This window comes from Myotis nattereri, assembly GCF_964212035.1.
Source record: "Myotis nattereri genome assembly, chromosome: 5".
NCBI classification, from domain to species: Eukaryota; Metazoa; Chordata; class Mammalia; order Chiroptera; family Vespertilionidae; genus Myotis; species Myotis nattereri.
In genome coordinates this window covers 16,120,859-16,133,749 of record NC_138080.1, presented here as the reverse complement: position 1 = coordinate 16,133,749, position 12,891 = coordinate 16,120,859, and the positions used below count along the sequence as shown (strand labels likewise).

At 58.3% G+C, this 12,891-nt stretch overlaps 1 protein-coding gene across 1 annotated transcript in view; it reads right to left on the bottom strand.

Annotated features, from left to right (window-relative positions):
• The window catches only part of GFRA2 (GDNF family receptor alpha 2), an 85,419-nt gene extending 72,756 nt beyond the window's left edge, over nt 1–12,663 (bottom strand). The window contains exons 1-3 of the mRNA XM_081093070.1: nt 11,912–12,663; nt 6,043–6,357; nt 210–293 (exon numbers count right to left, since the gene is read on the bottom strand). Coding sequence (XP_080949196.1) covers nt 210–293; nt 6,043–6,357; nt 11,912–11,951 — 439 coding nt within the window. The 5' untranslated portion in view covers nt 11,952–12,663. The remainder of the gene's footprint in view (nt 1–209; nt 294–6,042; nt 6,358–11,911) is intronic.
• Between the last annotated feature and the right edge of the window lie 228 nt (nt 12,664–12,891).

Here is a 12,891-nt window from a genome sequence, read left to right as displayed (position 1 = left end):
CGAGCAAGGCAGTTCCCATAACCCCTTTTCTCCATGCAGAGCCTGGGGCGGGCGTGCTGCCTCCTTTTACAGATGAGGATCTATCTGATGCTCAGAGCCGGTCAGGGGTTTGCTGGCGCTACAGGCCAGGACCCTGAGCCAGCCCAGGGCGCCACCTGCCGCACCGGGACCAGACGAGAACCGGGAGGCCCCAGCACCAGCCCACTTACCTGAGAAGATGGACGCGAGCCTGAAGATGTCGGAGAGGCGGGAGGTCACCTGCTCGTAGGGCGAGGCCTCGTAAAACTCCTCCCCTGGAAAAGAGAACATCGTCAGGCCCAGGGGCCCCTTTGAAAGCGAAGGGGAGGTCATGAGTGAAGAGTTGGAGTGTCACAGACACCAGTTATCTCCTCCAGCTGGAGTAGACGTCCCCCAGAGCAGGTCAGGCTGCCTAACTCTCTCTCATGTCCCGGCATGACGTGCCCTCCTCTAAGGACTGCTGAATGCTCTGGAAAGAAGGCCTGGGGAGGTGGAACCATGACAGCCTGGGGAAGGCCAGGTCCCACCATTCAGTACGACGCCCTCATTTCACAAGGCAGGGCGTGGAGGTGGCCCAGAGAGGTGAAGCAACCTGCCTGCCCTCACACAGCTCCTCGCGGCAGCAGCTGGCCTGCCATCTCCCAGCCCACCCACCAGCGTCCTCTCCCATCGCACCTCTGCTTCCCACCATGACACCGGGAGAATCTGGCTGGAGGGCCCAAGGCCTGATGAATGGAGGCCTGACCCCAGCTCCTCTTGGCCTGACCCCCTCCTCGACTCCCTACATATCTGCCCACCACCTGCTGGCTTCTCAGACCTTCGGGTGCGTTAGAAGCTCAGCGAAAGGCAAGGCAAGGGAGTGACAGGAGATCAGTGGCACAGGGCTGCCCTAGAGACCCCCTACCACGTCATCAGACTCCTGCCCCCTCTGCCACCGCCTTGACGGGAAGGAAATATCCTCTTGAGATGTTCCCATGAGAAGAAATCAATGAATAGTCACTCGGGCTGTTCATGTGAGTGGAGAGCCAGGGAGATAGTGATGACCCACAGCCTCACGCCGTGAGCTCCCACCCACCCAGGGCCCTGGGCTATGGACAGGCTCCTCCTTCCTAAGGGGGCCCCATGTGGGCAGCATCCATGGGGGCCTCCTGCAGGAAGGTCCCTGCCATCCAGACGGGGAATCCTCGGTGAGGGGCTTGGTCAGCCAGCCCATGAGGTCACCCTAGAGGCGTAACCAGCCCCTGCTGGTACGGAACAAAGCCTCCTGTCTGCTGTACTGCAGACTCCAGAAAAGGGGGCCCACCACAGACAACACAGGAAGTGCATACACCCTAGAGAAATGGCCCCACCCTTCACTTTACCTCATGGGAGCACCCCTCAGGCCCTGCAACACCCAAACGTTACTTGTCCCTTCAGGCCTGTCTCCAGCCCCACCTTCCCCCTGGGGCCTCCACTCTACCCACCAGCCCTGGAGAAACTCCCTGGGGGAGGGTTGCCAGCCAGTGCTAGTTGTTGGGGCCAAATAACGTAAGAGCTTAGGAAGTATTTGGTAATAAAAATGACGTTAATGTTATCCTGTGCTTTCCACATGACAATCCTACTGGAAGTGGATGTACTAACTCATTTAGTCCTCTTAAATTTATCTATGGGGTAGGCACCATCGGTCTCCCTATTTTACTGATAAGGAACCGGGGCACAGAGCTGTTAAGTAACTTGCCCAAGGCCACACAGCTGGTAAGTGGCAGAGTCAAACTTCAAACCCAAGCAGTTGGTGACGGGGTCCAAGTATTTAATCATTATGAATGCTGTCCCCAAAAATAAAGTGTTATTGAAACCAAGCTGTTCGTAAACAGATCCGTCTCCCGCCAGCTGGCCTGCTCCCCCAGAGCAGGGCCTGTCCTTCACTGCTGCATGGGGTGCAACGCCACACCTGGGCACAGCTCAGCCAGATGACTGGCTGGGAGGGTGGGGGGGGGGGGGAAGGCCTATTCCCAGGACTGGCTGGGAGGAGTCCATTCTTCTCAGGGCAACAGAATTCACCGGTGGAAACCCAAGGCCTGGCTACTTGAGCATCCCTGTCAGCCAGACCGAAGCCAAATCAGCACATTCGGTCTGCTATGCTGCAGACTCCAGAAAAGGGGGCTGGTTGCGCCTCTGTGTGCACGACCTGGGAGGACCTGGGAGAGGTCTCTGCTGCTCGCGTCTGAAGGACCAGGGTAGCCCTGAACTTCACTGTCACCTTTGAAAAGGGCAAGACGTCCAACAGCAACAGTTCCGCCCGGTAAATACCAGCGTTGGTGGCGGTGATGGCGATGGTGGTGGAAGGGAGGGCGGGCCCAGCCCACAGGACCTGCCCAGGGCACTGGAAAGCGGCTGGATAAGGAGTCAGGCCTGCCCCTCCTCTAGCTTGCTGTGTGCCCTCGGTACCACCTCTCCTCCCTGCACATCAGCTTCCCCACCAAAATGGTTGTGGGGCTGAATATCCCTTGCAGTTGGAACTCTCTAGACAGGGGTGGGGAACGTCTGGCATAGGGGCCGTATAAAGACCCAAGAAACCATTTGGTCTGGCCCTGGTTTTAAACATTCAACCAACTCACAAGGCATTAGGGATGAGTTGATTAAATATTCAACCAAATATAGCAGGCTAATTTGTAAGCTGATAATTTTGCATGGCCTGCGAATGATGTTATAAATACCCAAATGGCCCTTGGCAGGAAAAAGGTTCCCCACCCCCGCTCTAGGAGCTCAGTAGAGGCCACATTCCTGCCACCACCGCTGGCTGAGGACCTGAGCCTCAGGCAGAGGGAGTAGGAGGGACCCCCAGGGAACTCTCACCCCCAGCTGGGGCCAAAGAGAAGACAAGAACCAAAGTCCAGACCTGCACAGGCCTCTCCTCTCCCCATCCACCCACCCACCCCAGGGACCAGGCCAGGTTACTCAATGTTATTAGGAACAGGGAGGAGGTGCTCAGGGGACCACTTCCCCCACACCATGAATAATAAACTGTCACATAGATCCTCTAACTCACAGGAACAGTACCTGCCCTTAAAAGGCCTCCAGGCTTCCCATGCTCAGCTCTTAGCAGAAACTACCTCTGAGCCCCAAGACCCAGGGGTAGGAGATTGTAGAATCCTGGGGGAGGGGAGTGCTGGAGGGGGCTGGGTCCTGAGGAATGAGATAAGCATGGGGTCTGCTTTTCTAGAGTGGGCCCAGGGGAAGGGTCTCCCAGCCCTTATGCTGGCTGGCTGGTATAGGGACCAGGCATAGGGACTGATTGTGGCTCCTATCACCCTCTGAAGCACACAGTAGGGGCTTAACAGATGTTCGTTGAGTAAATAAACCAACAGCAGCTCAAGATTTGGAAGCGAGCTGTCTCCAGCCAGACATTTCTGGGTCAAAAGGACCTGGCAGACCACAGGGCAGTCCGCAGCATAAACATACGGAATGCTTACTGTTACCTCCAGACACCTCGGGGCCCAGCTCCAATCAGAAGTCCCCAAAGGGAGCCCCTCATTGGGAAGGTCTCAGGCAGCCCACCTGGCTCTTCTGCTGGCAATTCTGTCCCCTCCCCCGTGCATTCTGCAGCCCCCACCCGACCTGCTGCCAGTCTGCCTGGGGTTGAAATGGAAGGCTGCTGGAAATAAAACAGGAAACTAAAGGACCCAGCTCACTGAATCAGGGACCTTCGTCTTCTGTGCACTAGAGTCAGCCTGGGGCACAGGCAGCTCCGGTCTCAGTGCATGGGCCCCACTTCTAGTTCTAGAACTCGAGGCTGCTAGAAATGGGAGGAATGGCCACCTGATTCACGAGGAATCACTCTGTTATTAATGGAGGTGCTATTGATAATTATATGCACAGCTTACTGCTATATTCGGGGCAGGGTTGAACTATCTTGGCCACTGGTCAGGAACCCCTCGCTATCTGGCCTCCACACCTGATCTGTTTCCTCCTTCCCTCCAGCACCTGGAGGTAGGATTGCTCCTCTGACCTAAGGCTAACCTAACCCCTCCCAGGCCCTGGACCCGCCCCTCCCCTCTCCCAGGCACTTTCCACAGAGCACCCCTCTCCCCTTCACCTCAGCATCTCCATCACACTGTCCTGCCTTAGAATTTAAACTGCCCAGCCTTCTTGCTTCTTAAAAAATATGTCATCCTTTGTTCTTCTCTCCTCTTCACACCAAGATTCTAGGAGCTGCTGTCCACATACATCGTCTGTAACCCCCCAGCTCCCACTCACCCCCTAACCAGGCTTCTGCTCCCAGCAGCCACCTAAGAAGTTTACCCCAGGGCCCCAGGGCCCTGTCCCACCCTCTTCTGCTGGACCTAAAGGGCTGGAGACTGGCGCACTCCTAAGCTCTCCCTGGTCTTCTGCTGCCCCTCGCTCTCCCCCAGCCTCCTCCTCCGTCACCATCGCCGGCCCCCTCCCTCCCTGCACATCTTTACATGCTGCTGGTCCTCCCATGGAGATGGCACCCACTCCCTTGCCCGGTTCCTACTTACAGGCTGATGGCGATTCCAAAATCCCTGCCACCTGAGCTCTGGCCCTGCACACCTAGCTGTCCGCAGGGCATGGCCAAGGAGAGGCACCTGCCCCCAAATACTCATCATCTTCCTGCCCTCCCCCCACTCAACACCTTTGCTGCTTCTTGCCACCGGACCCCCCAGTCTCCCAAGACAGAAACTGGGCGGCCTCCTTGACTCTTCGCTCCCTTCACCAACCCCTGTGGGTTCTACCTCCTGAACAGCTCTTAGCTCCTCCTTTCCTGCCCTGTCCTCGTTCGGCCACCATGATCCCGGGCCTGTGTCACACGGCGCCTTCCAGTCCCTCAGTCTGCGCTCTTCATGAAAACACATGAGCGTCCCCGAAGCGGAGCGCAAGGATCGTCTCACCAAAACTGCCCAGGCGCCCTGCCGCCCAGAAGAACGGTGCCCTCCACCTCTCCTCACCCCACCCACTTCCCGCGGCCCCTCTGCCTACTGTCACCTGTGGGTTCGTAAGCGGTTCCGCTCCCTCCCACGCCGCCTTTGCCCAGCCCTCCCTGCACCTCCCACGCCCTCCCCACGGCTCTTCATTCTGTAACTGCAGCTCACTCTTTAGTCTCAGCTGCGAGGCTGCCTCCTCCAGGAAGGCTCTCAAGATTTTGTGACAAGGGGTTAGCTGCCCCTCCTCGGTGCTCCCACAGCGCCCAGTGCTTCCCACAGCACTCACACCCCCAAATGACAGAAAGCCCTCTCTTGTCTGCACCCCCCGACTATGAGCTCCACGAAGGCAGAGGCTTGTTCCCTACTCTTTCCACAACACGTACCAGGTGGTAAACTCTCAGTAAACAGTTGTTGAATTAATAAATGAAGGTCTGACCCAGGTGGCCACCCTCCTACAATATATGCAAATCCGCCTTACTTCACTCTGCAGGCGGAGGACATGGGGGAGGTAGTCTTTGGCGGGGTGGGGAAGCGGGGGGAGTTTACAGTTCTACCTGGGGACTTGGGGGCAGGCCTACTGAGGAATATGGACCTGCTGCCATCACACTGCTCCAAGCCCTGCAGAAGGTGCCTAGGCCAGCCACGGGGTCAGGAGCCACTGAAGATGGGCCTCCTGGAGCAGGAAGAGCGGGAAGGGGCAGCCCGCACTGGGTGTCCAGGCAGCGGGAGTGGCAGGAGCTGGTGTGCTGGCAGCTCAGCTCTGCAAGCACAGGGCCGGTCCCGGTCCGTCTCTCTATCCTGTTCTCACTTCTCCATCGCCTGGGACTCTTACCTCACCTTTTCTTGTGACCCCTTCACACGGTCATAGGCCCTTCTGTCCCTGGTGTGTTTCCCGCCCCTTCACCCCTGCTCCAGCCTTGTTCTCCTCCCACCACCCTGCCTTCCCTCCTCCTCAGCTGCCTCCCAGCCAGGAGGCTACTTCTGGGTTCTTGTTTCCCCCAGCGAGGAGGGCGAAGGAGCTGGCCAGTTCACTCCACTACCCCTCCTGCCCCTGAACCTGGGCCCCCACACCCTGCACCACCACCGCCACCCCCCGGCTTACCCTCGGTCAGCCCCAGGTGGATGCTCCAGTAGATCTGCAGGCACTGCAGCTCCTTCTTCATGCCCCGCTTGCAGCGGCAGTCATACAGCGGGCTCTCCTGCAGGACCTCCAGGGCCGCCTGGCACTCCTTGTTGGCCAGCATGGTGTTGCGGTCCCTGCCGGCCAGGCACTGCCGAAGCGTGCGGTAGCGGGAGCTGCAGTTGGATTCAGCGGCACACAGCTCATTGGCCCGGACACAGTCCACTGGGGGGCGCCAGCCGTGCAGCTCGGGGCCCTGCAGGGAGGAAGGGCTGGCCAAAGAGCGGAGGGTCTCGTCTGGGTGGTGGGGAGGGAAGACAAGCATGAGTGAGGCCACCACAGTCTCCCACACAAGATGCAGGGCTGAGGGTCGGTCAGGACCCTCTGGAAATCACACCGATTTCCTCCGGAGCACATCAAGGCCGACTCAGTGCCACCTCCCAACAGAGCAGGTCAGAGGACGGGCTGCTGGTCCTAAGACACCAACCTTCCTCCTCAAACCCCACGGAGAAAGCAGCTGCCCTCTGCCCTGGCTCTATCAGATCCTCAGCTGCCTCCACCCTGTCACCCTCAGCACTGGGCCAGCCAGAAGGCCCTCGAGCAAGGCCCATGCCAGAAGGCCCATGTAAGAGCCTCAGCAGAGAGCTGGGGCTGCAGGGCCGGCTGGGGTGAGCAGAGGGGATCACATTCATAACCCTCAAGCCTCCTGTCAGCTTCAGTTCCAGCCAGAGGCCCACCACAGCACTGATTATGCCGTGTAAGCAGCAGAAAGCAATTTAACTTTCATAGCCTGTTAGGACCTCTGACACCACAGCGTGCAGCCCCCAGATTTTGCCCTGGGGAAACTGAGGCCCAGAGAAGGGCGATGACAACTGAAGGTCACACACAGGCTGAAAAGGCTTCTTGGACCCCTAGCCTATTCATTCTGAGTTCTGTAATGGAAAATTAAAAAAAAAGAAAAAAAAAGCATTTTAGAAAGAAAGAGAGAAAGAGAATGGGAGACAGTCCTGATCCTGTGCTCTGAGGTACGTCCGAGGAAAGAGCTACCCCTTCCCGGCCCAGCCTCCACTCACCCAGGCCACTTCACAGCTGCCAAGACCCGAAATGGTGCCTCCTCAGGACAATCTACACCCCAGCCCCTCCCAAAAAATGCTCGACACAAATCATTTCCTCTCTCACTCTCTCTCCTATTTCTTTTTCTCTCCTCCCACCCTCCTCTGAAACCCTCTCCCCCTGTCTTTCCTTTCTTTCCAAAACCCAAATGATCAGCCAATTGCAAAAGGGGAAGTGTGTCCCTCCTCGGCCCTCGTCTCACACATGGAGCCCGGCTTCTCCAAAAGTGAACAGGCAGGAAGCTGAGGCTGTGCTTCTGTCCACAGCCCAGAGGGTCCACACCCACAGCCCTTGGGAGAGAGGGCGTCAGGGAAGAAGATTCAGAGGTGAAGGGCAGGGACCTTCAAAACCAAGCTCCTAACATGGTTCCATCTATCACAGACATCCTGCTGGTCTCCCTGTCCTCTCCAAGCCCCTCACTCCAGATCCTGCTCCAGAAAAAGCCCGTAACGTGGCCCAGAGCCAAGACAGCCTTTTCCAAGATCCAAGTCGTGATCTGGGAGTCTTCCTCCACTCCATCCGGCCATGAGACATAAAATGATCCTAGGCCAGAAGTCCCCTCCTCAATATCCGAAGAATCCCCCATCTCTACTGCCAGGTCTCACTCCTTCCCCCAGAAGCCCTGCTCAGGGGGCAGCTACCGCAGGGAGACAGCGCCACCTAGAGGCAGAGCGCTGCACTGAGAGCCGGTTCCTCCCGACAGAGCCAGAAGGGAGAGGAACCCACTCCTAGAGAGACCCAGGCCTACCCACCAGCCACGGAAGAGGAGCAGAGGGTGGGCCTGCAGTGGAGAAGGCCTCTAGGGCAAGAGTGACAGACATTTCCTCCGCCCACAGACCACACTTCTGCCTCAGGACAGGGAGAGCTGAAGGCTGTGGCCAGGCTGAGACAGACCAGAGAAGAAACCAGCATGGAGTGTTGGCTGGATAGTGGGGCATCTGCTTTATTTCCCGGCTTCAGCAAATTCCTAGATCCCTGAGCAGGACTCGGTGCATCTGGGCCACCCAGGAGCAGCTGAGCTGACCCAGCCTCACTTGCACCTGCTGCCCCACCTAGCCAGCCAGCCAGCCAGCTGGAGCCTTAAGACCAACCCAGCCCTTGGCCTTCCACTGACTTTGATCGTCAACCCTGCGTCACAGCAGGTTCTTCCCCTCCCACCTTGACTGTATCTGAAGTGGACTGAGAAAGGGGCGCCTTCACAGGCTTGCTGATCAGGACACAGGCCCAGGGGATTGGGGCAATAAGGACACTTACCCTGCCTGCCCTGTGCGTGAGGTCTAGATCCTTACAGAATCCTGGCTCTGTGTCCAAGCAAGGGCTTCCCCATCCTGCCAGCGAGCACGTGGGACCAGGTGGGAGATGCTCAGCAGAGGCCAGGTGCGTCCTTTCGCCAAACTACCCGACTGCCACCTGTCCCTGACTCCTCTAGTTGACGGCATGAGCCCCCGAAGCAATGAATCCCAGCCAGAGAAGGAAATCATGGCAACTCAGGGCCAAGAATTCCAGGAAAATAAAGGTCAGAAGGTACCCTGGTGGCCTGCCCAAGTTCTAGATCAAGAGGAAACTCGGATCCGTCCAGAAAAGAGGTGTGGGAGAGCTTCTAGAGCAGTGGTTCTCAACCTTCCTAATGCCGCGACCCTTTAATACAGTTCCTCATGTTGTGGTGACCCCCCCCCCACCATAAAATCTTTTTTGTTGCTACTTCTTAACTGTAATTTTGCTACTGTGATGAATCGGCATGTAAATATCTGATATGCAGGATGTATTTTCATTGTTACAAATTGAACATAATTAAAACATAGTGGCTGAAACCGGTTTGGCTCAGTGGATAGAGCGTCAGCCTGTGGACTGAGAGGTCCCGGGTTCGATTCCGGTCAGGGGCATGTACCTGGGTTGCGGGCACAGGATGTGCAAGAGGCAGCTGATCGATGTTTCTCTCTCATCGATGTTTCTAACTCTCTCTATCTCTCTCCCTTCCTCTCTGTGAAAAATCAATAAAATATATTAAAAAAAAAAAAAGAAAAAAAAAATAGTGATTAATCACAAAAACATTATGTAATTATATATGTGTTTTCCGATGGTTTTGGTGACTCCTGTGAAAGGGTCGTTCAACCCCCCAAAGGGGTCGCGACCCACAGGTTGAGAACCGCTGTTCTAGAGGCGGGGGGGCGGGGAGGGGGGGCGGGCGGTACTACGCGGCTACACAGAGCTATAGCACTCTGCTGCATTGAGTACCTGCCAGACAGGAGTTGTCAATGTAAAGTTGGCCCTCTGACCAGACCCCGCCCCCAAGTGGCTTTTCCCATCACTCATCTCCCTGGGAATGCCAGCACTGGGTGGCAGGATGGCTGGGCCCCCAGGCCTCCCCCCTGCAGACCTCACTCGGAACCTTGGGAGGGGCACACGGAAGGCCCCGCTCCTGGAAACATGCTTCACCGTGCTCCCAACCAAAGCTCCAGGGAAACCTCTCCCCCAAGTGGAATTTCCAACCAACTCCTTTCCAAGAAAGAAGCCCTAGGGCAGAAGTTTCCTTAGCACCAACCTATCCCTTCCTTCTTGACTGGCCTCACCCAGACCTCTGCAATGTTCTGTGGTCACTCAGTTAACCCCTTGCCCAGCATTGGAAAGGGGCTTCTCAGGGGAAAGGAACTTTGGCTCTGACCAAAGGGGCTGCTGGCCCCACCGCTCTCACGGCTCTCACCCTCCTCTCACCCTCCTCTCACCACTCAGCCCCCAGGTCGCAGGCACCACGGTGGGCATCTCTGACCAGCACACCCTCATACCCACACACCCACACCAGCACCATGAGAACACGGTCACCTCCGCAGCCCTCCCAGCTGGGAAAGGCCTGCCTGCAGCATGGGGGTCTGGGCCTGGAGATGCCTGAGGGTCCTACATGCCCTCCTCCACTCCGGACCTCAGAGTGCCTAGCCTGGGAGTCCTGCGGGCCTGGGGTGGGTGCAGCCCCAGTGAGCAACCTAATGGCTTTTCCACAAAACACAGTTTTCTTTTCTTCTTGGCCCAGAAAGCTGGCTTTTCAAACCAGTGTGGAGAAAGGTCAGGTCTTAGAATGGCCCCTTCAGAAACAGAGTCCGCTGGCAGAGGGTTGCCGGGACTGGCTGCAGGCACTCAGTGAACCCGGAGCACCGACCCAGCTTCCGGCCTCAGCCCCTCCTACCTGCAGAGAAGCAGTCTCTGGTTTGGGCAGCAGGAAGGTGAGGGCCACACCCTAGAGCAGGGCCAAGCCCCCTGGGAAACTCATGCTGGGGGAGGGGGAGAAGACAGGTGGACAAAAGGCCCAGGGCCAATCTTCACTGAAATCCCCTGTCCTGGTCAGGAGGCACTTACACCACCCACATCTTTCTGAGACCAGCACCTACCTGCCAGGCCTCCCCCCTCCCCTCCTTCAGGAGGTGCACCCATGACCCAGCCTGGTTCATCACACAGCTGGCCAGGGTGGCAGGAATAGCACCCACACTGAAGCAAATGTGTGTGTGTGTGTGTCTCTCTCTCTCTCTCTCTCTCTCTCTCTCTCTCTCACACACACACACACACACACACACACACACACACACACGTCACCAGCTCCCTCCTGGAGCACCTGCTCTGGACAGCAGCCTTGCCTGGGACTCCCAGTCAGCACTTGCAAACACCCTCTTTTCCTCACCTCCACTCCCAGAATGCTCTCTCTACACCCACTTCTTAGGCAGCTGAGATGCCACATAGCATAAAAGGAGGTGAGGGCTGGGAATTCTGGGTGGGAATGAGGCTGCCTAGGGTCGGGGTTACCAGGCAGCCCCTCCTGCCTGCCCTTGGGGGAAGGGGCTTACAGGATGAGTAGTGGTCTTTGTTCAGATCTCGTTTTTTCATCACGGCTCTCTCCTCCATCATCCAAGGAAGCAAACTTTGGCCTCCCTCCCTTTCTTCCCACCAGCTAGCTATAGGGTCCCTGGCCCCCAGGGTGAGGAAGGCAAAGTAATGATAGGGCTCCCAGCCGGCCACTCCTGCCTCCCCATCTGGCTGGGCCTGGGCAGCAGGGAGGGCAAAGGGTGGGGAGAAACTTGAAAAGTCTTCCAGGGAGAGAGCTGTGGGAAGGGGTTCAGGGTGTTGGAAACGGGGTGCATCGTCCAGAGGTTCACTGGCAGGTGGGGGATGGCTGCCAGCGCCCCCCACCCAAAAAAGTCCAGCAAAGATCTCCTGGAGAAACCCATGGGCTCCCCCACAATCCATTCTGGGGGCCTGGAAAGGGGGGACCCTGGATTTTTCTCCCCATGCTGAGCCTTTCTCCTCCCTCCTCTCTTCCAGATCAAGAGTTGGGGGTGGGGGGCGGTTATGTGTGTGTTTTTCTTAAGTTGCCGCAATTTGAACCCATTATTTTGGGGGAAAAGAGAACATCATTGTGTAAGTGAGGGGAGAGAGAGAGAGAGAGAGAGAGAGAGAGAGAGAGAGAGAGAGAGAGAGAGAGAACACGAACGTGTGGGGATGGCTTGGGTGTTCTAAGTCTCCTTCTTAATCCCCGCTCTTAACCAGACAGCACGGCTCGCGCCCGGCCCTGGCTGGGCGGGCAGCGCCTGGCTAGCTCGCTCCGCGGCGCGCTCTCCCGCCGGTCGCCCCGCCAGTCTCCCGGCGCCCCGCTCGTCCCCCGCGTCCCCGGCTGCTCGCAGGCGCCCGACCGCGCCGCCTGCGAGGCCCCCTGGTTCCCGCGGACCCGCTGCCCCCGCCGCTCGCAGGTACTCACCTAGAAAGAAGAAGAGGCAGAAGGCGTTTGCCAAGATCATGTTAAATAAATCCCACAGTTTTGTGTTTTTGTCTTTCTCCCTTGGGTTAAAAAAAAAATGACAATAATATAGCCAAGCAGTGAAAATCAGCCCCAAATCCAATGCGGAGATCCCAGCGAGTCCGCCCGATGGAGATCCTGAGTCCTGCGATTCTCGCCCCTGGCCGGAGGGGGTGGGGAAGAAGGCGGCGGGCCCGCTCGACGCCCCTCGCCCACTGGAATGAAACGCACAGGTGTGTCTGTGGGTGCTGCTCCCCGCCGACAGCGGTCCTGCGCTCTGCTGTCCCTCCGCCGGCCCGGGAGCGCGGGTCCCCGCGATCCGATCCCCCGTGCGCCTCTGGAGGGGCCTGGGGAGGTGGGCGAGAGGCGCCGGGAGAGCGGGGGGTTGGAAGGCAGCGGCGAGGGTGGGGGTCAGAATAAAACGCAAAGAGGAGAGCAATCCACCGACGTGGGCAAGCGCCAGGGAGCAATCCAGCGAGAGCTTGGCGGGCGCGAGACCCGAGTCGCTTCTTTCGCTCCAGACGAAGGAAATTTTCAAAAAACCTTCTCCCGCTACCCCTCGGCCGGCTCACTTTTTTCTAATGGAATTCCGGCGCCCGAGCCTCGGCGTGCGTCCGTCTTCCTCCCTCTCCCTCCCGCTCCTCTCGGGCTCTAGCTCTGGCTCGCTCTGCCCAGCTCTCCCTCGCTCGCCTCTCCCTCCCTCCCCCTCTCTCCCGCTCCTCCCTCCGCCCGCCCCCTTCCCCCTTCGCGGCTCCCTCGCCGCGGCTCTCGCGCCCGCGCCCCTCTCCTCCGCCCCGGGCTCGGCGCTCGGGCTCCCAGGCGGCCGGCGGCGCGGGGCGCGGGCGCGCGGCGGAGCAACCACACTCTGCGGCGGCGGCGGCGGCGCGGCGGTGGCGCCGGGAACGCAGGCCGAGAGGAGAGCTCGGCCCCCCGCCCTTCCC